The 22,812-nt window shown below is 34.7% G+C and overlaps 1 protein-coding gene across 1 annotated transcript; it reads right to left on the minus strand.

The window, feature by feature from the left end:
- Positions 1–1,085: 1,085 nt before the first annotated feature.
- Positions 1,086–22,365, minus strand: LOC129224550 (uncharacterized). The gene is made up of 5 exons (XM_054859026.1): positions 22,226–22,365; positions 15,675–15,781; positions 10,745–10,803; positions 9,133–9,245; positions 1,086–2,333 (listed from the first exon to the last, which is right to left on the minus strand). Exons 1-5 carry the CDS (start codon positions 22,235–22,237, stop codon positions 2,181–2,183), a joined length of 444 nt encoding a protein of 147 aa, XP_054715001.1. The 5' UTR covers positions 22,238–22,365; the 3' UTR covers positions 1,086–2,180.
- Positions 22,366–22,812: the final 447 nt, after the last annotated feature.

Genomic DNA, 22,812 nt, shown 5'->3' on the forward strand with positions numbered 1-22,812 from the left:
CAAAACTGTTCCGCCGATAATGTGAGTAATAAAGTGTTGAATACTCATGAAAAAAATGGCAAGCGATATCTCGGCTAGGGTTCTTTCCTTGCACAGTACTAAAACTACAACCCTAAACAATTTTTTTTAGCGAAACTGTTCCTCCGATAATGTGAGTAATAAAGTGATGAACACTCGTGAAAAAAATGGCAATCGAAATCTCGGCTAGGGTTCTTTCCTTGCACAGTACTAAAACTATAACCCTAAACAAATTTTTTAGCGAAACTGTTCCTCCGATAATGTGAGTAATAAAGTGATGAACACTCATGAAAAAAATGGCAAGCGAAATCTCGGCTAGGGTTCTTTCCTTGAACAGTACTAAAACTATAACCCTAAACAAACTTTTTAGCGAAAATGTTCCGCCGATAATGTGAGTAATAAAGTAAAGTTGGCGCACTATTTTAGCAATTAAAATTCTCAATTCTTGGTTTTGCTAGATCAAATTCTAAACGTTCTTTTTCGGTTAAACAGTTTTCATTTTATTTTCAAGAATATTTTTTGCATACTGTCCTTTCCAACAAAATGCTGCAGTGAAATAAGTTTAGTTCAATTAGTTATTTTTAAAAAAGGCGGAGATGAAAGCCTAATTCTTAAGCTAATGTTACCAAATCGAGCTTTAGGTTTATAAAAAAAAAAATCACACGAATACAAATTTACACAAAACAATAATAAAAAAAAAGTTACCTGGTAAAATGTTAAACTCTTTCAAAAAGAAAGAAATGCTTCGAACAGACGAGCGTATTCGTTGTTACTATCGTGCCAATGCGAAATTTGTTAATTCAGAGTTTTCTTCTGTTTACACTTTCGCTATTTACGACAATCAACTCACTTTTTAGGAGGAAATAATGGAAACCAACATTTATTTTGAGAAGCGCGAGAATACCATTTAAGAGACAAAACAATTTCTGTTGCTGAAAGCAATCTATGACGCTGTTTATGTTTTGCTCCTCCATTTTCGAGTTATTCAAGGAAGGGGGAGGGGGGAGCACAGTGAAATAAAAGAACAAAAAACATTTAATTTTTACAAAATAAACTTTTATTTTGAGTACAAATTCCAAGATTTCTTTTATTAGAACTTGGTGGCCATCTGTCCCAACACAGATATTGTGCGAGTTTCCCGTCTTGTAGATGATACATATGAAAAAGGAAAGTAAAAAAATATGAATGTAAAAGGTTATGAATGAAAATTCAGTTCCGAGTCGTACTTTGTAGCAGTGTCGCTGTTGCATCCACTATCAGCCTCTCCATGATAATGTCGTATAGTGAGATGTTTCATTTCTGTAAAATGACGTCACTTCGGAAGTGCTTTCTTTATACTACTCCTGGTTGTTCGCGGAATAGGGTGGCACGGTGACCGGGAATAAGCGCATTTCGCGTTTAATCCATAAAATAGGTTTAAAAATAAACGACGCTAGGGTAAACAGTAGCATAAAAATCAATAACACTGGCACACATTTAAGCAACAGCTAAAAGCGATGCTAATCTATGTAAAAAATGTATATAAAAGCTTAAAAAAAGGATTGCTCATTTTTTCAAACGAGTTGCACACATACACGATCAAATCGTGCAAGCAGATCAACTGAAACACATCAAGCTAAGTTACCTAAGTTACACCAAAACCGTGAAGGGAAGAGAAATTTTTTCAATCAAAACTGGTCCGGTCACTCGTTTACGCGCGTAAGTAGAGTAGATCTAAAAAACAGTAATTAGTGTAGACCAAAAAAAAAAAAAGAGTGATTAGTGTATACCTAAAAATCAGTAATTAGTGTAGACTTAAAAACCAGTAATTAGTGTAAACCTAAAAATCAGTAATTAGTGTAGCTTTAAAAATCAGGTAGGTAGTGTAGACCTAAATATCAATGATTCAGATCAAAAATCGGGTTTCAATTAGAAATGCAAATCTAGACATCAGAAAGTACTCGTAGTGTAAATCTAAAAAAGTATTGTAGACCTTTGCAATAGTCATGTTCCGATGACCTTGGAAGGTTTGAAGATTCGAAGGGAAAGGAAAAAAAGAAACAGGTGTACCTAAAAACATATTTTGCACTTGTTATGTGAAAACAAGTGCATTTAATTTACTTTGAAAATCCGCCCCCGCGAATAATCAGGAGTTAACTGTGTGAGTGTTCCAGAATAGGACGCTAAACGTGAGTTCCATTGGGCAGGAGTCGTAGAACGCAACCTCGTGTAGACCACAGGCTTCTCAAGAGCCTTCTGCGGAAATTAGAGTCGCCAAGACGCCATACGCGTTTCTTGCAAGGTGTTTCTTCAGCTTCCATACACTTGAAGAACTCCTGTTGAAATGAATAATTTAAAAAGATTAATCTGTATAAGTAAAACAAAGAATGTAAAGGGTGACCAGGAAAGGACTTCCTGATTTCAAAATTAAATATCTCGAAAACAATGGCCGATATTGGACTAAAATAAACGGTATGTTTATTGTGAAACCCATAAAAATCATGTACAAAAACTTGGAAATTAGGAAGAAAATTGCGAACAGGGAGCGCTGCATGCTGTAATTGCAATAGAAATCCCCATAAATAGTGTTGCGAAGGGGTTAGGCACTTCAGCAGTAGTTTACCTCTCAGAGGTACTTACATTTAAGCTAGAAATTATTGTCCAACTCCTTCGCAGGACGGATCTCAATTAATACCTGAAATGTTAAATAAAAAAGTCGTTTATTGTAACACAAATTATTTTGGACAAACCATAAAATATTACGAAATGTGTATCAAGTTTTAAAAATGACTTGTATTATAATTTACCTTGATTTTTTACAGCTATTTATTTTTTGACTGGAAAACTGAAAATATTTCACCATTTCTCTTTGCTCCGCTATTTTACTTTAGCCCAAATTCCCCGACTAAAAAATATGAAGTGATGAAAAGTTAATTGTCTTTAATCAGTGGCGTCACTACGGGGAAGGGGGGTCTACCCCGAGTGTCACCCGTCTGGGGGAAGGGGCGCCGTCCTAAGTGGAATTGCAAGTTTTTGAAAAAAAAAAAAAAAGCTAAAATGTATTTTTAAAACTACAAGTTTGAAATTTTTCCGGGTAAACCCCCGGGCACCCCACTTTTATCTGTTTTTCTTTTTTCTTGGGCCGTGGTAGCCTGATCGGTAAGGCATTGGACTCGGGGCCGGAGGGCCTCGGGTTCGATCCTTCCTGGTCGAAGACCCACCGTCGTCATTAAAGGGGACTGGGCGACGTTAAATATGCTCGTGGTCTCAATGTCCTCCAAGTGAAACGATACCTCTGGGTGTGCTAGCACCAGGTAGCTATTAGCTCTTGGACTAGTTCTAAATTCTCATTAACTGCTCGATCCGGTGATGGTGCTGCCATCTATCGGTATATAAAAATAATGGAGGCAAGGCACTTAGTATGCAGCCCTCGACATAAATGCAGTTGAAGTCAGTTGTGACTCTGAATCGAATCGAATCGAATTCTTTTTTCTTTTTGAGCAATCACGATTGCTTATTGTTCTCACTTGACCGTTTTTGGCGTCCGTGCCTTTTTCAGCTTGAACCAGGCCTGCAGCACCACCGTCCACCGGCGGCGGCGCGGCTGGTCCTGAACACTGTCCCCCGAAATCCACTTTTGCTGGGCGGTGGCGTCCATGTCCCACACACACGAACGCCTACACACACACACACACACGAACGCCTACACACACACACACACGAACGCCTACACACACACACACACACGAACACCTACACGCACACGCACGTACACAACACTCACTCACACACATGCATACATACACTTACGCACCCACGCACCCACACACATGCGCCTACACAAACACACACGCTCGTGATTGCGAAAAACATAATTTGATTTCAAGATGCCAAAAATTCAAATTAATTTTTTTAATTTTTAGTTTAATGTTAGTATTTGTTATTGATTCGAGGTTTCTGTTAATTCTTCATTTTGGTTTTTCTCCGCATCCTTCAAAAGAGTGAGACAAAATTCTTCATTTACTGTTTGTAAAGGTGTTCCCGACTCTGTTTTTTTTTTTTTTTTTTTTTTTTTTTTTTTTTTTTTTTTTTGTACATTAGCCGACTTTAAATTTCGTTATAACACAAATGTAGTTGTTTCTGAATTGCACGAATTTCATGTTTATATATAAACTAGCAGTACCCGCCCGGCGATACCCGTGCTGAGAATTTAAAAGAATTCCGTTGAGTAAAAAAATCTACACTCCTCCCCTCCCCCCTCTGTAAAATAATCATTTTTCAACAAAACCTTTTAAAGTCTCTTTGAAATTTAAAACTATTCGCAAAAACTTTTAAAAGATTTACAGAAGCTTTAAGACTCAAAATAATCGTCCAACTGTATAGTTCATCGCTTAACGTGCCAAGGTTCCGCGACACCATAACCCTACCCTATAGCGAATGAAGCGGTTTTAATCTGCAATTTGAAATGTTTCAACAAATAACCAAAAAAGACATCAAATAGTATCTTTCAAATGTAAATTAATTCTGCAACTCTATTGCTTGTCGCCTAACTCGGCAAGCGACCACGCTACTGTAACCCAGATCTTAGCGAGCGAAGCTAACTCCGATTTATTAGCCATCCCATCTAACGAAAAAAGAAAAATAATCCCGTGGGACATTCGAAAATCGTCGTCGGAGAAAGAAGAAGAAAAATTCGTATTTCATTTGGTTAAAAACAAATCAAACGTTTCTTTGGAATTCAAAACAATTCGCCAAAGTATTGAATTACATTTACAGTTAACAAATAAATACCTTTGTGCAGAAAATTAAAATAAGTAGTTATCCATCGTTGTGATTCCTAACTTTGGGTAACTATTTATTTTACATTTACAGTTGCTTTAAAATCAAATAATTTTCCAACTATTGTTATCGCCTAACTCGCCAAAGGACCGCGATACTGGAACTCTGCACTTTTGCGAGTGAAGCTGATATTTTTTTTTTTTTTTTGCAATTAAAAAAGTTTCGCCAAACAAACGAAAAAGACGTCAAATTACATTAACAGTAGCTTTTAAAAGTAAAAAATTCCCCAAATCTATTGTTTATCGCCAAACTCGCCAAGTGATCCCACTGCCGTAACCCAACCGATGTGATGCAAACTCCGATCGATTAGCAACATGATCAAAGAAAAAAAAGTTAATTGATTAAAAGGAATCCCCCCTCCCTCTCTGATGTAAAATAATTAATTTATTTTACTAAAATGTGTAAATAGCCTTTAAATAGCTGGAAACAATTATTTTCAATTTTAATATTTCGCCAAATAAAAAAAATATATATCAAAATTATATTAACAGTAGCTTTTAAATTGCAAAAAAAAAAAAAAAAAATCCCGCAATTCTGTTGCTTATCGTCAAACTCGCCAAGCGACCGCGCTACAGTAACCCACCCAATTAGTGAGCGAAGCGAACTCCGACCAATTAGCGATCCAATGTTTTTAACTCAAACGTTCAAACGAAAATTTCCCAGCAGAAAAACAACGTAATTAAAAACACAGTGCATCTACTACGAAAAGGAAATCTTGTATCCCGTACCCCGTAAAATGTAAGAATATTTGAAAAATATGCTTACATCGTCGTCATGTCTGCTCCGTCTTTTCTAATTTCTATTTTAATAGAACGTTCGCAGTTATTTATGACTCGATTATGACTCATTTAGCAAATAATTTTACATGTTAATGGATCATTTAAAGTCTATTTGGCGAATTACTGGGGATTTTCATTTGGCGGACTTTTTACTTTAAATGGCTTTTTTTAATTATTTGGAAAATTACATTTCATTTTATTAGTTTTGTTTCAATTCTTGTTTTTTGTTAAAAAAAAAAAAAAAAGCACAATGACAAAATAATGCATGGTTTCACCAAATAAATAGTTTCTACGAAGATATAATAAAACATGCTAACAAAATAAGCTAAACAAAATCAATCGCCAAGATTAATAATGTGCCGTAAAATATCTATAACGGAAAAAAAAGTGTCTCCGATATAATAAAGGTAACAGTTTTTAAAGAGAGTCGACGGCTCTTTAAAATCCTCTTCTGCAATAGTTTCGAAAATATTCATCAGAATGGGTCTAAGAGCAAAAAAAACACCTTTCAAGTAAGAGAAATATTTCTCAGTATCGCCATTAAAACAAATATATCATTCACCCTTAAAAATAACGTTAACACAACCAGTAAGAGTCAGATTTTTTTTTAAAGACTACACATCCATTAAAATCGACTCGACGTTAAATCCCGGTTATCACAAATTTGCCATTCCAACTGCGCTTGCGCGCGGACTTAGCTGATTTCAAAAATCTTGCTAAAATTAATTACAAACATTTTAAATTTGGTAATGAATATGAGATAGCAACAGATAAAAATTAGAAATCACAAAGTTTTCTCTGATTTGGTTTTTAGGCCTCGGTAAAGATTGAATTTTGCGTCTTAATTATTAATGGATTCGGTGTCTGATTTGTCTGCCCCTTTTCAGGACCAAATTTGTAACCTCGGAAGAGCGTACTAGAATTGCAGCATCACTTCTAATACAAAGCCGAACCCGCAACCTAAATAAAAATGTATAATACTAAGTTGTTTGCAACCTAAATAAAAATGTATAATACTAAGTTGTTTACGTCTAACGTAAAATATCCGCAAAAGACGGATTTCTGTACTAATATTCCAATCATTTTTGAATTACACAACGTGTTTTACAGTTATGTTAAATAAATATTTCCAAACTAATAAATATTGAAGTGCCATTTTTCCCTTAAAGTTATCAGTTATTCATATCCGTAGTTTAATGTATCACGAAATCGCTGTGAAATTTTTCTAATCGCATTCATTAATATGGTGGAACTCTCGCTCAGCCTAAATATAAACAAGCAATACGAAATCTTAAAACAGAAAGCCCAAAAAAGCCAAGTCCGCGCACAAGCGCAGTTGAAATGGCAAATTTGTGATAACCGGGATTTAACGTCTAGTTTAAAATCGTACATGAAAACATCGACTTGCGAAAACCTAATTCGCAACTCCAACGAACTACAGGGGGCACTGAAGTCACTGTCTAATGGCGGACTTAAAAACTAAAACAAACGCACATGGTAACGAAGAAAATGTTAAAAGTGTTGTGATTTTTGTTCGTACGTATGATTTTTTCGCTTTATTCTTTTTAAATTAATTTTCAAAGTCTTGTGGATATTCTGGCCCACGTAGAAAGAAATGAGAATTCAAGAAGCATTACTAAACGTCAAAGATTAATGCAAACTACGTAGTTCGTAGTTCTAAGCAGCTATTTCCACGATGTTGAATTCGATATTTATCAATTCTTGATAAAACTAAATAATAATTGTGGCCTGACAAGAATAACAATTAATGCTATAAAATTCAATATGACATTACAAATTGTTATCGAAAGAAGATGATACTTTTTTGCCTTGCTTGGCTAGCGCTTATTGTTTTCCATTTGTAGCTGAGTTATTTCTCTCGAATTCCCGAATCGGTTAATTTAAAAATTTTCTGTTTCGATTTTTCTAATTTCTGAGTTACGATTTAATTGTGTCATGTTATGCAAATCATCAACAAAATTCTCACGGATATATGGTGGTAGTTTTCTTTTCAGATGATTGACCATTATTTCTTTTCACTTATCGAATTCTGTAATCTTACTACCATTTTATTCCATTCATGATAAAAATTAAAAATGGTTTAACTAAAAACGCGAAATCTCGCCAAGGCTACTTTGCTCGCACTATACTAAAACTATAACCCTAAACAAATTTGGCGAAACCTTTCAGCTGAGAATAAAAGGAATAAAGTAAATTCTTTCTCGGTTATTCATTTTGTTCTACGATAATATATTCAAGAAAATATTTTGCATACTGTCCATTCCAACTAAATGCTGCTGTAAAATATGGTAAGTTTAATTAATTTAAGATTTAAAAAAAAACCCATATTCTTACAAATTCATACAAAACAATAAAAATTTTTACCTTGTATAACGTTATCCAAGTTTGTTAATCCAGAATTTTCGCTTTCACCAATTATTAAGGAAATAATGAAAACTAACATTATTTTGAGAAGCTCGAGAATACTACTAAGGGACGAATTGATTTCTGTAGCTGAAAGCAAACTAAGACACATCGATTGCGTTAATAAATACTCAGAACAAACTGCCTGTGTTTACGTCAACAGACACACGTGGAACGCAACGTGGCAATGTTTTAGTTTCATTTGTAGTTTTGTAAATCACCGCAAGGTAGCGTATTCGAGCGCTGGAGTTCCGAATTAAAAGGGAATATATTTTAAATGCCCTGCTACAGACAAAGCCCCAATGCGTTAAAAACAAATTGCAAGGAATTTTACTTCTTGATACTCAAGCAAGAAATGGCAACAAGTAATATTGTTCAGCTTTTCTTCAAGCTAAAATTAATCTCGCACAAAAAATGGAGGAAGAAATTTTTTTTTGAAATAAATTAATTTTTACTTCAAATGCTTATAACGTTTTTTGTAGTCATTTTTCGATGTCCTCGGTTCTAGTCCTTGCGGATATTTTCGAAATGATTATTTTTTACAGGCTTTCCAACGGTACAAAAGCCGAAAAAATCGGACCATTTTTTGGCTTAGACGTAAATTTAAGTGGACATAAAATTGAGTTTTTAATTAATATCTCCGTTAATCAGCATCCTACGTGGATGAGACTGAAATACTCGTAACCCTCGTAAAATTTCGAATTTTTTTAGTACCTGGTTCGACCCTGAACTCGAGCCCATTCTTCAGAATTTTGCATATGAGTGCAGAACACTCCCCATCCTGTTTCACCCCCTTAAAATCAAAATTTCGAAAAATCCTTTCTTAGCACGCGCTTACGTCATAAAATGAACCTATGTTCCAAATTTCAACTTTCTAGCCTCAGTAGGTTTGGCTGTGCGTTGATTGTCAGTCAGGACAAGCTACTTTATATATACAAATATATTTTCTTTTGCGTCGGTAGGAGGGGGGGATGTGACGCCACAAATTACCGCCAGTGGTGTCCCCCATGCTAGGTACGCTTCTGTCTTCAATGCTACCCTTAATCTTAATGACTGTGTTACCTTTTGTTTATTTTTTTAATGATAAACTTACTTTTCTAAGAGCGCATTTTGCGTCGAATGATTTACCCAATGGCAAGTAGTCTAGAAGCTGAAACACACGCACTACGTTGCTCCCACACTTGTGCAAGGACATTTCTCGGCATCCTATTTATAAATAAATAAATAAATAAATTATGAGTAAAAAAGATTGAAGCGAACAACATAATCATCGTTTGTCAATTTAAGAAAAAATAACTAAAAACAAGTTTTTCTTTTTTTTTTTTTTTTGAAATCCTCATATATATAACAGCCGATGATCGAATAACCCGTATGTTTCAACAATGACACTCGCGCCACGACATGATAATCTGATAATATGTTTTGGTAATGTTTAACATGCAGGGAAAGGCTTTATTGTGACAAGGCTGAACTCGATCCGATCACTTAACTGTTTTACTGGTAAAACTTTGTCATTTTAGGGGAATGGAGAAACGAAAAAACGGTCAACAATTAACGCTATCTACTGGAGTTACGCTTACAATATCAACTATCAAAATATCACCAAACAAGCAATGGCTTCGTTCAAATGTAGAAGCAATTTTCACCCGTCATACCTTGACGAGTGATTTTCTAGTTGTTACATAAGTTTAACGTCTCCTTTTACAGAGGGATGAAGTGAGATGGCCTCAATGTTTAAATCTCTGTACTATTAAAATTTGTTCACGTCTGTGGATCTGTCCCAACACTTCCTTAAGAGGCGGAGGGGAGACAGGCCCTAGGTATCTAGTGCAGACATGATTGCTCACAAATTCTGAAAATTCTGGGGTGCCTAGTTCGTTTCGTTTCTGAGTCCCTTTTAGTAATGAAAGTAAAAATTAAAAATTAAAAACAGTAACTTTTACTTCAACTTTCCATCATAGTTTTAAAAAATAAATGAATAGAAAAGTTTTGTCCCCATTTATATGCGTAACTCTTTTCACCATACATTGCAAAATAAGACTTTATGTTTTTCTCATATTCAATTTTAAAACAATGAATCACTTAGGGTTTCGCTGTTTTTCCCTTTCTTTGACTATTGTTTTTATCAGATTTCAGTTATGTAAATGCTCCATTACTTTAAAATCTTCAAAAACTCTTTTTTCGTCCATGCTTGACAATTGGAAGGAGAGAATCACGATCATACGCTTGTGCTGGGTTCTTCCAAACATGTACCCGTCCTGTAGTAGGAAAGTGTCAAAGACGATTCTTCAGACCATATTACTCTCTTCCATTCATCAAGTCGCGTGCTGTCACACGCAAGGCGAGAATAAAAAATTACATTTACGAAAAGACTCGTTTGACATTTTATTAGGGTCTACTGTAAGTATGAAAAGTAATAATAAAGTTGAGAAAGAGTTAATTATTAAAGCAAAAATAACAACTTTATGATCAGATAGTAAATTAACCTCGAAACTTCGATTACGGAGCAAGCCATTTTTTTCGGATCAAAGCAAAACGTTACATGAGCGTACAAAACTGCACATCATAGAGTGAATGTTCTGAAAAGTAACAAATTTTTTCTCGAAGGTGAATATACACATAAAGTTAAGAATTTATTATATGTTAATTAAATTTCTTATTCTTTCTGATTAATTGAAAACCTATTTTAACAAAAGCAATTTTACCTTCCGCAACATCATTTGGTTCAAATGTAGATGCATCGGGTACGTCGGAAGAAAGTGGCCTGAAAAATTGAAAGGTGTTATTTGAAATCAAAATTTATACTAAACTTTCTAACCAACTTCAAAAACGACTCAAAATTAAGAGTACATTTAATCAATGCATAAAGCCAGAAAAAAAAAAAGTACACGATAGGTGTGACAGCAGTCAGTATTTTTGTAACTTGATGGTACAAAATAATAAAAAAGTGGTATCATTATACTTCAAAGAAAAAAAGCTTGAATTAGCATATATGTTACTGTTAAAGTATATAATGAGTATTTTATAGAATACCTAGTTATTCCATGAAATAACTGATCGTGTCCGTTAAAGTGTGTAATATGTTATTAATTTGACACTTTAACTAGTTATTCTATGAAATAACTAGGTATTCTTATAAATTAACTAATAAGGGACAGTTAAAGTGCAAAATGAACAATTTATCTAAAATGGATTAGCTAGATATTCTATAAATAAACTAATGATAGACAATTAAAATGAAAAGGCAATTTATATAATTTATGCAGCGTATAAATGGTATTTATGGAAACGTACCATAAAATCATTTGTTACAACAAGGATTACTATAATCACACTTGGAATTACAAAGAACATTATTTCTAAAACAAAAACATTTTTTGTTGACACACTGGGTTGACTGACACACCTATGGTCTGGAATAGTTTATAAATGCAGTAGGGGTGGAAGGTAAATGTATTTCTCGTGCAAGATATATGATGTAGCTTATTTTTCACTTTAACGGGCTGCAGATTGTTATTCTATGATATAACTAGTTAAACCATGAAATACAAGATAGTTTTACACTTTAACAGGCACGATCAGTTATTCCATGAAATAGGTATTCTATAAAATAATGGATTTCATACTTTAACGGTAACATATACACTACATTTAGGTTTATACTAGAAGCAGCATGTCATTTATAGACCATAAAGAGTACATATAAATAAGATATAATAGAAAGTGTGCAAAGAATGCAATTGATAGTGAGAAAAACAGTAGTGATCTTAAAAAGAGCAGAGGCGCTCAAAGCATTTAAATATCATAAGACAATTTTTACAACCCTATAAGAGAGCTGAAGGAAATATACAGCAAATACAAAACTTAAGAAAATATTGTACCAACAATTAAAGAAAATTCTTCTGAAAAATTCTATGAAAGTTTTGAAAAATTTCGGAAGACGCATGAACTCTAAAAATCCATCTCTTAAATACGGCCCTGGCTTCGTTACCTAATCTAGAAAATCACCAGTCATAATATGAAGGGTGCGAATTTCATCTCCATTTTCATTTTATTCCATTTGTATAAGCAAGAAATGCTACGAGTAAGGTCCTACCTCAACTCTTGATTGCGAAAAACATAATTTAAATTCAAGACGTCAAAATTCAAATGAACGCCAGTGGCTGGATGTTTATTTGTGTGTGTGTGTGCTAGAGAACTATAATACGTGTGGTGTTCCTCTGCTCTTGCAAGGCTTTGGGGGCACATTAATGACCTTGCTCAAAGATAGCATCCAAGTGGCAATATTGACAGCGTTAACAAAAAAAGCCTCAAGTAGTGATGACCACAGTACTGTCCAACCACGGATTGCACGGAATTTTCAAATGGAGACGAATTTATGTGAATAAGGGGGAAAAGTAAAAATTTGATGTGCGTATTCCGCTCGTTTGAATGAGACTCTGCCTCTGCAAAAGCTGACATCGGTAAAAAATAATAGATTCGTCCATTTCCGGCTGTAAAACGGATGTTTGTCTTTCCATACAATCCGTGGTCAGACAGTACTAGAGTGTTATTATTTCAACATGTTTTTCAACGCAATATGAAAAGGAGAAAAAAGAAAAAAAAAGAAAGAAGGGAAACATGTTTACACTTTATTTGCTCGGGCCCGCGAGATTCGTCTGAAGAAGCATTGCGCATTGCGGCCCTCGGGCATGAAAAGGGTGGACAACACTGACTTGCTCTATTACAAGCTTAATACCAATTATGTAAATAAATAGAGAATCAGGGGTGCCCCCTAAGAGCAAGGGCGCACTCCCCTAAATATCGCTAAGATTCTCCCCTCTCAAAGTCAAAATTAACCCTCAAAACAACCTCTAATAAAAATTTCAATGGCGCAGTCTGCGCATGACACTCCCCCCCCCCCCCCAAGGTGGCCATTTCTGGGAGAATCCTTATTCATAGCAGCAAAAACATCATTGAATCCAAAAAATATCGTTTGTAAAAAGTTCATTTGTCGAACTCGGTTAGCTGTTTCGTGCTACTGAGCTGAACATTTTCTATAAAGTTGCTGCAATAACTTTGTTGGGATGAAAATATTTTGTTCATCAATTATTCACACCTACAGGGAAATCCCTGGAGGGAGGGGTCATAGGAGGTCACTATGACCTCTCGAAAATTTTCTTATTTGGCAAATTTTGCCGAATTTTGAGAATTCGGCCAATCTGGAGGCAGTATTGCAACATTGATATTCCTTTTGCCTCTTTTCAAATTTTTAAAAATGTTTCTTAATGATGCCTAATTTTCCTTCTCGTTAGATGTTATGCTTTAGTGTATGCGTATTCATATTTTATCATTCGGTAAAATTAGAATTTCATTCGACCAATTGAGAATGTATCCCTACCCAAAAAAATTTAGTTTGGGGAGCCCCTGCAAACCGATTTACATTACTTTTGAATCGCTGCGTCTCATGGAATTTACACTGATCGGATTACTTTTCAGAGGTTCCTTTAATTAAGAACGCCATTAATTGAGAAATGTTTTTACGAGGTCTCAGTAAAGATTAATTAATTCTGTAAAAGTTGTTTCTCTGCAAGCGCACTACCAATTGTGGAAAAACCTTGTGGACTCGTTTCTCGGTTTCCAACAGCATTATTCAAGCTTTTAGGAACATTATCTATATCGTCCGCGCGTATTCGTTTTAGGCATTCCTAACAAATTTTAAATAATCCATCGGGACCATGAAACTTTAACCACTCCCAACATTACTAATACAATAGCTTCTTTCACCATTCTTTCTTTAAACCTTCCTAATACAATAGCGTTCCGAAAACTAAACAGATGAATGAACTTTGTGGTCAACAATTTCTGTGGAGCAATCGGAAAAAGGTCACTTTCTTGTCCACCTGAAGCAGATTTTTTACTGATGAAATTACTGATGAAATGAATTCTATAAATATGGAATACGGCATCAAAAATTCGGAGAGATGACCCTTGTAGACTTCCCCTTTCAAATTTTAAGTTCATTTTTATGAAATAACATTATGAAAATCCATTTATTTGAAACTTTATATTTTATTTTCGTGAAATAAATCAATCACCCCTGTAAAAAATCATTTTTAATTCTATGATTAGTTTTCAACAGTGAAAAGTGAGAAGGCAAAGCCCTTTACTTTTAAAATTAAGGGGGCATTTGCCCCCCTTGTTGCCTCTACTGCCCCTAACATCACCAGAGATCATCTAAATTGCATTTTCAAGACTACAATTCTGAAAACGTTGGGGAGTACCTCCTCCCCCCCATCCATTTTTTCCTCTGAATGTTACACTTACTACATTAGGTTCATATTCTCGGTTCTCTTTCTCTGCTTAGATAAGGCAATTTTGATTTCTGTGCACTTCTCTGATTTGTGTGCACACTTTTCTGGCAATGACCCTGCCTCTCCCGAACCAAAAGCTGGCTCTCCCCCTTCCTCAGTTTTTTGACTTCACGACGGCCTTGTTATAAAATTGCCTCCATTCACTTCTATGAAAGTTGAAACACGATATGCATTTTTTATAATCCCGGCCCATTCCAAAATGAAATTCTCGATTCGTCACTGAGCAGGATAGACAAGCATTCTCCTCATTGCAAGCTGAGGAAGACATCATGGGGAAAAGTTTTATAGGGGGTTTTATTGCGGGAAAACATTAGATATTTGTGTCACAGTGTACTTTCAAGGGCTTTCTTTTCTTTCTTTTTTTTTCAGAATTTTCTAACAAGTGGAGTGATTAGATAAGATTTCGTCAAAAAAATTAAGTAAATATTCGTCAAATTACACTTCTACTATTTACTACGCTTCAGCCCACTTTCTCTCTGCGTGATCATTCTTCTCATTCTTCATTAACCTTAAATCTATGCTAACTTTTATTTCACATTTAGTTTGACTGTTTTTAAAAAAATATGCTGTTTCTAAAATGTTAAATAACTTTTAATCATTTTGTAATTAATTCTGATGATCATTTATGTTTTTGAAAGAAAGTAACATCATTTTCTCTTCAAAGGTGTACTTAAAAAAAATCATTTATATGTTTTTTCTCAAATTGCAAGCAACCGTAATTATGTACACAAAATTCTGAAATTGTGATAGTGTTACTGTATTTTGTCAAAATTTCAATCAAGTCAACTGTTGTTCCGGGTTTCTTGGTTGGATGGCGTTGGAAAGTCACTCCACATCTCCTACCAAAACTGAGAAGGGAGAAGGTCTTGTTACCGTTCGGGGGAGAAGTGGAGAAGTTGTCTTCAGTTGTCACATTTAGTTAGGTTTTTTTTTTCTCTCCAGTAGGAATAACATAAGTTGTCTCTTTCTCTCCAGTTTTTTCGAGGAAAACATATTTTTTCATATGCTTATGCATTTAGCGCCGGGGCCACCCATGAGCCTGTCTCTAGTTACGTCCCCGTGCACTAGCATGTGTACCTGCCTTAAAATTCAAAAATATGTTCTCGGTCAAAACTTCAAACTAATTTAACCTTTACTCTACCTGTGGAAGCTACTAGCTGAATTATCGTCTCAGTTTATCTAAGATCAGTGGAAAACGTGTCACTGAGAGAAATAATGATATCTTTCTAGTCATGTGTTGGGAATGTCAAAGAAATGATTTCTAAATACAATTTTGACTTACCTCTCTATTCCTGAAGACGTAACGTTTAAATTTTCTTCGGTATTGTTGAATGGTGTCGTTGCCAGAATCATAAGATGCCACAAGACTTGAAGCGCTTTCATGTTGAACTAAATAATATAATAATATATATATATATATATATATATATATATATATATATATATATATATATATATATGCAGCAAAAAAATAAGAAAAGAGAAGTCCCCCTCCCCCCTCCTTGAATACACAGCTTTGCTTATCAGCATGCGTGAGGAGGATAATTTACTTACAATAGTGCTCCTTTTGCGCACAATCGCACAGTGTAGCAAGACAGCATGAAAAGAAGTGGATAGGGCTATTTTTTGCCCTGGCTGACGAACTAAAATTTCATTGCAGGCAAATCTTCGAAAAACTTAAAATTTCGTCAAAAACCAAAAAAAAGTTGCTTTTATTTTCTGAATTGCTCAAATAATTGTGATTTTACGACAGAATCGGATCGGCATATGACAGATAATTAAAACTACTTCAAAAGCTGTGGTTTTATAAACAACTATGATAACGAAGCTAAAAAGACTGATGAATGGGGATCGTTTTGAAATCTTTGTTGACATGACTGGGCGGGAGTGAAATATTACTTGAATATTGAGGAAAATAACTACGTGTGAATACTGGTAACAATTTTCATAAACCATTGTTGTTCTTTGAAATTCAATTGCTATAACAATATTTCTTTCGCACTGTTACAAATGAAAATGCTCAAACGTGACAACGTATTTTTATTAGCCACAACAATTGGGGTTTCCCATTATTGATAAATTCGAAGAATTCATTTCATTTGTTTAAAAAGTGTAGATTAAATATGAAAAATCATGCTCTCTTTTGAATTGGGACTTGTACAGTGATTCATTTTTGAGCTGTTAAAGTCGAATTTTACCTCTAAAGTGACGAGGATGGAAACTGGATTTATTACTCTTGCTCTATATATCTATTTTGGAACTAAATTCTCAAACTGCGTTGGTTATCGCAATGTGTCAGGATTCTTGCAAATTGTCATGGCCTTACTATTATTTCATGCAGTAGATTCATGGGTGCAAGTTTGGTGATGTGTTCAAGACGAAAAATATTTTCAGCCCCCCCCCCCCCCCCCCCCCGCCCGCATGCGGGCTTAAGGAAAAATTTGTATGTATAAATGTTGCAGATCTTAACAATGCCAGTTTTGGAATCTGTTTGATTTAAATTTTAAGCCTTAAAATTGTAATATTTAAGCGCTTTGACATCATAATTCTAAAAAATCTAAAATCCGGCAATAAAGGGGGGGGGGGGGGGGTCTGGGGGCTCTCCCCCAGAAATTTTTTCAAATTGAAGTCCAAAAAACGCTGTGGTAGGCCATTTTGGTAAAGTTCAGGGAAAGGAGGGGTTCAGGGACTCTTATATCAATTATTTCAAACTGATAGTCCCAAAATCACAATATTGGGCAACCTTCAAAAAATATTAAAGAAAGAGGGGTGGGGGAGACGCTATGGGCTTTCCCGAAATCGAAGATTTAAAAACAAAATTGTAATTTAAATTTCATAACTTTTATACTCTTTTTGAATGCACTATTGAAGGGATGGAGTTCAGCAAACCTCCTTCGGCAATATTTCGAAATTGAAGTTTCAAAAACGCAATTTTAGACGATGTTGGATAATTGTAAGGGATAAAAGCGTTTGCAGCACCCCACCATTAGTTTTTGCCAATCCTAAACATTTTTGTTGTAACAATAAAATCGCTTAGGACATAAGATTTTCACTTTTGCATCATAAATCAGTTCTGATTCGAAAGTCTACCCAAGGTAGCGCCAACAAACTAGAAAAGAAGGAAAGGTGGGGGAAGGGTAAGACCGACTAATGATAATAAACTGTCATCATTCCCCCACAGTCTTCATTTGAAAAAGAATTCTTTTATAGGATAACAGGTGGTGAAATTAGCAATAAAAAATCGCTTCAGTGAAGTAGATGTATTTTTTAAACAAGGTACCCTTTCCAACATTCATTAATTAAAAAAAGAAATAGGGGAACTGAATCCTAACTCCAGGCAGGGTTCCCGAATCACATCCCTCTTAAGGCACTCAAATATAGCCTAAAGTGGCGCTTTAAATATTTCAGCATTAAAGAATTTTCGGAAGAGAACTCCCGAACCCCTTCCTCTGAGTTCACCGCAAATGTCCTAAATTTCAATTTTTAAGGCTTCAGTTTCTAAATTGTTTTGTAGGAATAGTACCCCTCTTACCTATAAACATGATTTATGACCGCCTAAAAATTTTAATACTTTAATTTTGGAAACTTTTTGAAAAAATCTTCCTACACCCTTCCCCCTTAAGTCATCCAAAGATAGCCCAAACCAAAGCTCTTAAAATTTCAAACTAAAATATTTCGGGCTGGGGGTGCGGAATAACCCCCCCCCCTCTCATTGTGTTTACTAAACGCAGTGTAAGTTTTTGTTTAAGATTTATTTTTCTATTGAGAGAGCAACTCCCTTCCACACATCGCCAAAGACAACCCAAAGTTTTAAGACTTCAATTTCGAAAATGTTTCGAGACAGACCCCTGAATTCTCTAACTCTTAACTCACTCAAAAATAGCCAAAATAGTATTTCAATACTTCGGGGAGAGAGACCCCCTCCCCCGAACTCTTTCCTCTAAGTTCACTAAATTTCACTTAAATTTGCGGTTTCCTCTTTTCATCACCGAAGATTTTAGAATTTAAATTCTAAAACGTATTGAGAGAAAGCCTTCGAATTCCCTCTTCTTAAGTCTACCAAAGATTACCTAAAGCCGAGTTCTGAATACTTCAGCTTTGAATATTTTTTGGGAAAGGAGAACCCCGAACCCCAAGACGGTCCAAAGTTGCGTTTTTACGACTCCAGTTTCGGAATTTCGCCTAAAGAGAGGCCTCCCTCTTGACATTGCCAAAGACAGCCTAAAAGATTTAAGACTTCAATTACAAACTTTTCGGGAGAGGGTCGCAAATGCCTTTTAACTTAAGTCATTTAAGTATAGCCTCAAATAGTTTTTAATACATCAGCTACCAAACATTTTCATGTTAAAACACCAAAACCATCTCTCATAAATTCACCAAAGATTGCCTAAATTAGTGTTTTTAAAACTCCAATCTTCGATTCTTTTTTAAAACCCACTTTTACATCATCAGAGACAGCCTAAAACTTTTTGACTTTTAAATTTTTAAGAGTTTGCAGTGGAGAAATATCGAACCACTCCTAGCTTCAAAAATATTTTCAATTCAGTTTTTCGATATTTTATACTGTAACCCCGTGAGTAACCCCCCCCCCCCCAGATTGTCCAAGATATCAACGTTTTAAGACCGCAGTATCGTGGGTTAATTTGCGGACAGATTACCCTCTTTGCAAGAGCAGCGTTTTTTCGCAAACTCGTGTTGCCGTTATTTTTCTCCTTTCCTTTCTCTCTCCCCCCCCCCCTTCCCCCACCCGTATTTCCATTCTAGCGAGTGTTCGATTCAATGACATTAGAATTTAGTGATTCCTCAAGTCTGTCAAAAATGCAGGAACGGTTTGCCCATCGGTGTTTCCAATCAGCTTGAAATCCCCCCCCCCCGATTATTTCCAAAACTCCCATTTTCATTAAAATCTTCAAAATCCTTGATAGTTTCTGTTTTACCTGGTATGTGGACGCCCTTTGCTGTGGCGAAAATATTTCATCTTGTCAGCAATCACTTTCAATCGGTGATGCAGATTCAACTTTTAAGACATTTTAAGAGCGTACATAATTTTTATTTATGCGTGTCAAGTTTGCAAAAAAAAAAAACCCACAAATGAAAAAAAAAAACGAAAGAATGATCGAAAATAGCATGAGAAAAGGCTAAATTTTCAATTAGAGCCGATTGCTTCGAAAAATCAGGGAGAATAGCGAGCAACTCCTCGGTTTGCAATGCAGTGAGTTGGAAATAATAAAGCTATACCTAAAAAACGTCAAACGGCGCGAGCCGAAAAGCCACTCCTCCAAAAGCACGTTGCAAACAAAACAAGTACATGGCGGAAAACCGAGAGAATGTCGATGTAAATTCGTGGTTATGGAACGGTCCAGTAATATTAAAGCATATTTTTCAAACACTCAATTTTTCTTTTTTCATTAAAAATTAAAAGAAAGTCATTGAATTTCTTTCCGTCCCGACCTCCGTCTCGGAAATTTTGTCAAGACGGAAATCCGTCCTGAGACGGAAGGTCTTGCACCCATGAGTAGATTGTTTGAGGAAACATCTCAAAGTGCTTTACATAAAGCCAATACAACAAATGTAGCTACTCAAATAAGTGCACAAAAATGCCACATTGTACTTATACGCAAGCCTATTTATGAAAAACATACTGTGGCTATACACAAATTCCACTACTAAAACCACGGAGAAAGCCTGCGGCTTCCAAAAAAAAAAATGTTTTTTTTTTTAAACTTACAATATGCTCTGGATATTGACTTACTATTATTGTATATTTATATTTTAATTAGTTGATGTCTTTTGCAAATTAATTTCATCAAAAGTGAATATTTGGAAAAATGTGCTTGATTATTATTGTTAATTTAGTAAAATATACAGTAATGAACAAAAAGTTCATCTATATTATACGGAGTCTACTTTCCCATTAGATCGGTAAAACTAGTCATTTTGTGACTCTGGTCAATATAATAACAAAAATAAATAAATTAGAAATGAATAAACAAATCAAAAATTATAAATGGTTAAAATTTGCTGAAACATAACGCAAAACAAGAAGTTCGAAATAATTATGTAATTTATTTTGATATTTAGTAGTTTCTTTTCATTTGGGGGGGAGGGGGGGGGGGGGACATATAAGAAACGACTTTTGCTCTTAGAAAACTTTTATAAAATAACAAGGATTCATCCAGAACTGAAGTTCGATCAGAGCTAAACAAGCCTGTTTTGATGCTTAACAAGATTGAATTTAATTCTATCTATCTATCTCTCGTGTGTTTAGATGAAATTTCAAAAATTTTCAAACATAACTTTTAAATAATGGCAACATTACTTGTCTAAAGTGTTAAAACAAAAAATAGAACTACTATCCCTTAACAATCGTAACTAATACATATTGCGTAAGTGATATTAACTTCATTTTTTCAAACTGAAAATGCAAAATTTAAGAATGAAGAACAATTTGTTTGTACTTAGAAAACGTAAAACTGAATATCAACAAAGAATTTACGCCCATGTAAAACTTCACAGCTGAATAGATGAAGCAGTTTTTTTTTCAATAATATAAAAATGTTTCTAATTTTAAGCATGATGCTTTAAAAACCGAAAAAATCCTAAACCGTTAAAAAAATGCAACGCTGTGAGGAAAATAAAACGCTTTTAATTGAATCAAGCAGTCCGATAAATCGATTTCTACGAACATTTTTCATTTTTATATTTTTATCAATCATAAAATCGATTTCAGTTATTCCTATACAAAAACACTTTTGATTCATTCCTCTTTTAATCAATCAATCAATCTTTCTTCAGTGTCAAGTCTACGTAGAACTGTATATTGGTTTCCATTCATGTGAAGGGTTTTTTTTTCTTTCTTTCATCTATTTTTTGAAATAAAAAAGCTAACATAGTTTTTTTTTTTTTTTTTTTTTTTTTTTGCCCTTAAGAATAATTTTTAGTGTTGCTGGTTTAGTAGCTAAAAAAGTTTGAAACTTTCTCGGAGGTTATTAAATTATTTGCCATTTAAAAAAGTAATTAAATTAAAAAGTACTGCACATGCTCTAAGTCAAGAGCTCTTTCAATTAAAACAAATAATGTTCGATTAAAATTATCAATTCAACATTTTTTGGAGAGCAGAAAGAGATTAGAGGGGCGCACATTTCCCCGAGCTCACAACACTAACTTATCAAATATTTTTTGAAAAACAATTTTTGAAATACTTTTATTTTCTGGCTTTTTTTTTTTTTAGTTTTAAAACATATTTTTACTTAAAGCCTTCTTTCGTGCTTTTTTTTTTATAAATCTTTTAACGTTTTTTGGAAAATGTTAAAACTATATATTTGAAATAATTTGCATCAGACACTGAGGTTTCCTAGAGGTTGGAAAATTCATGTTGGTATACGGGAAAGTAGGTTCGTTTAGCCCTGGACGAACTTCTCGTACATGTCTAGGGCAAACAACGTACTTTGACTTCACATCATTTTGATTCAATCAATCAAGCTGTCAATCATTGATCAATGTTAAGTCGACGAAAAATTTATTTCGGTTTCAATCACCTTTTTTCCTATCCCTTGAAAGAAAAAATTAAAATTTAATCAGAAATCAGGTTCAATATTAGATTTTTTTTTTTTCATTTTTCTATGTTAAAAAATAAATATTCGTAAAGTCAGATGATCCCCCAAAAAAATGTCAGCATTGCTTGATGGCAAGATTTTCTGCTAGTAGGGGGAGGAAGGACTAGCACTTGCTCGACATCTTGTTCATTACAGTTCAACAAAAAATGATCATAACAAAATTAATCATATTAGCCAAGACATTTTTAGAAAGGAAAAAAAAAAAAAAAAGACTTACTTTTATTGTCATGGAAGTTTTTCAAGTCCAAATAAATCCACCGCTCAAGACGGCATCAAATTAGCATCTTTTACTTTCTCCTACTAACCCTCCTCTTTTATTAATGATAGCCACAGGGACAAAAGAATAAGTCCCAACTATAAAACTCAGCGTCGTCATTCTTATTGGAACCGGTTCGGGCGTCCGACAGGTTGTGGTTCCCATTCAGTTTTATTTTTTTAAATTTCTTTGTTTTATTTGGCTAGTAGCCATGGGATCTGAGATGGGGGATTTAATCCAACGGCGAATTAGTGTGCATTGAGCGTGGCGATCAGCGGGGTGTGTCGGGTGTTGGCCCTTGTCTTGTTTCGAACTTGGACTTGCCTTTTTGGTATAGAACAGATATAAAAACAGCAAATTTATTGAGTTGTGATCAGGCCCGTGCTCAGGGTTTCATAAGGGAGGGGTTTTAATGTTTTGACGTTCATACTTGCATTGTCAGGAAAACATACCAGTGTGTTAAATACTGTCAAAGGGACCGTTCATTAATTACGTACGTAAGGGTCCCGAGAAAGAAGTCAGAAAAATATCTACATACCGTTACTTTG

The sequence above is a fragment of the Uloborus diversus genome, chromosome 6 (assembly GCF_026930045.1).
Source record: "Uloborus diversus isolate 005 chromosome 6, Udiv.v.3.1, whole genome shotgun sequence".
NCBI classification, from domain to species: Eukaryota; Metazoa; Arthropoda; class Arachnida; order Araneae; family Uloboridae; genus Uloborus; species Uloborus diversus.

Excerpts from the sequence above, each read along its gene's own strand:
- LOC129224550 (XM_054859026.1), bottom strand. Across the intron at positions 9,246-10,744 it reads ACCAAATGATGTTGCGGAAG|GATGCCGAGAAATGTCCTTG; the intron begins GTAAAATTGCTT and ends ATTTATAAATAG. Across the intron at positions 2,334-9,132 it reads CAAAATGCGCTCTTAGAAAA|GAGTTCTTCAAGTGTATGGA; the intron begins GTAAGTTTATCA and ends TCATTTCAACAG.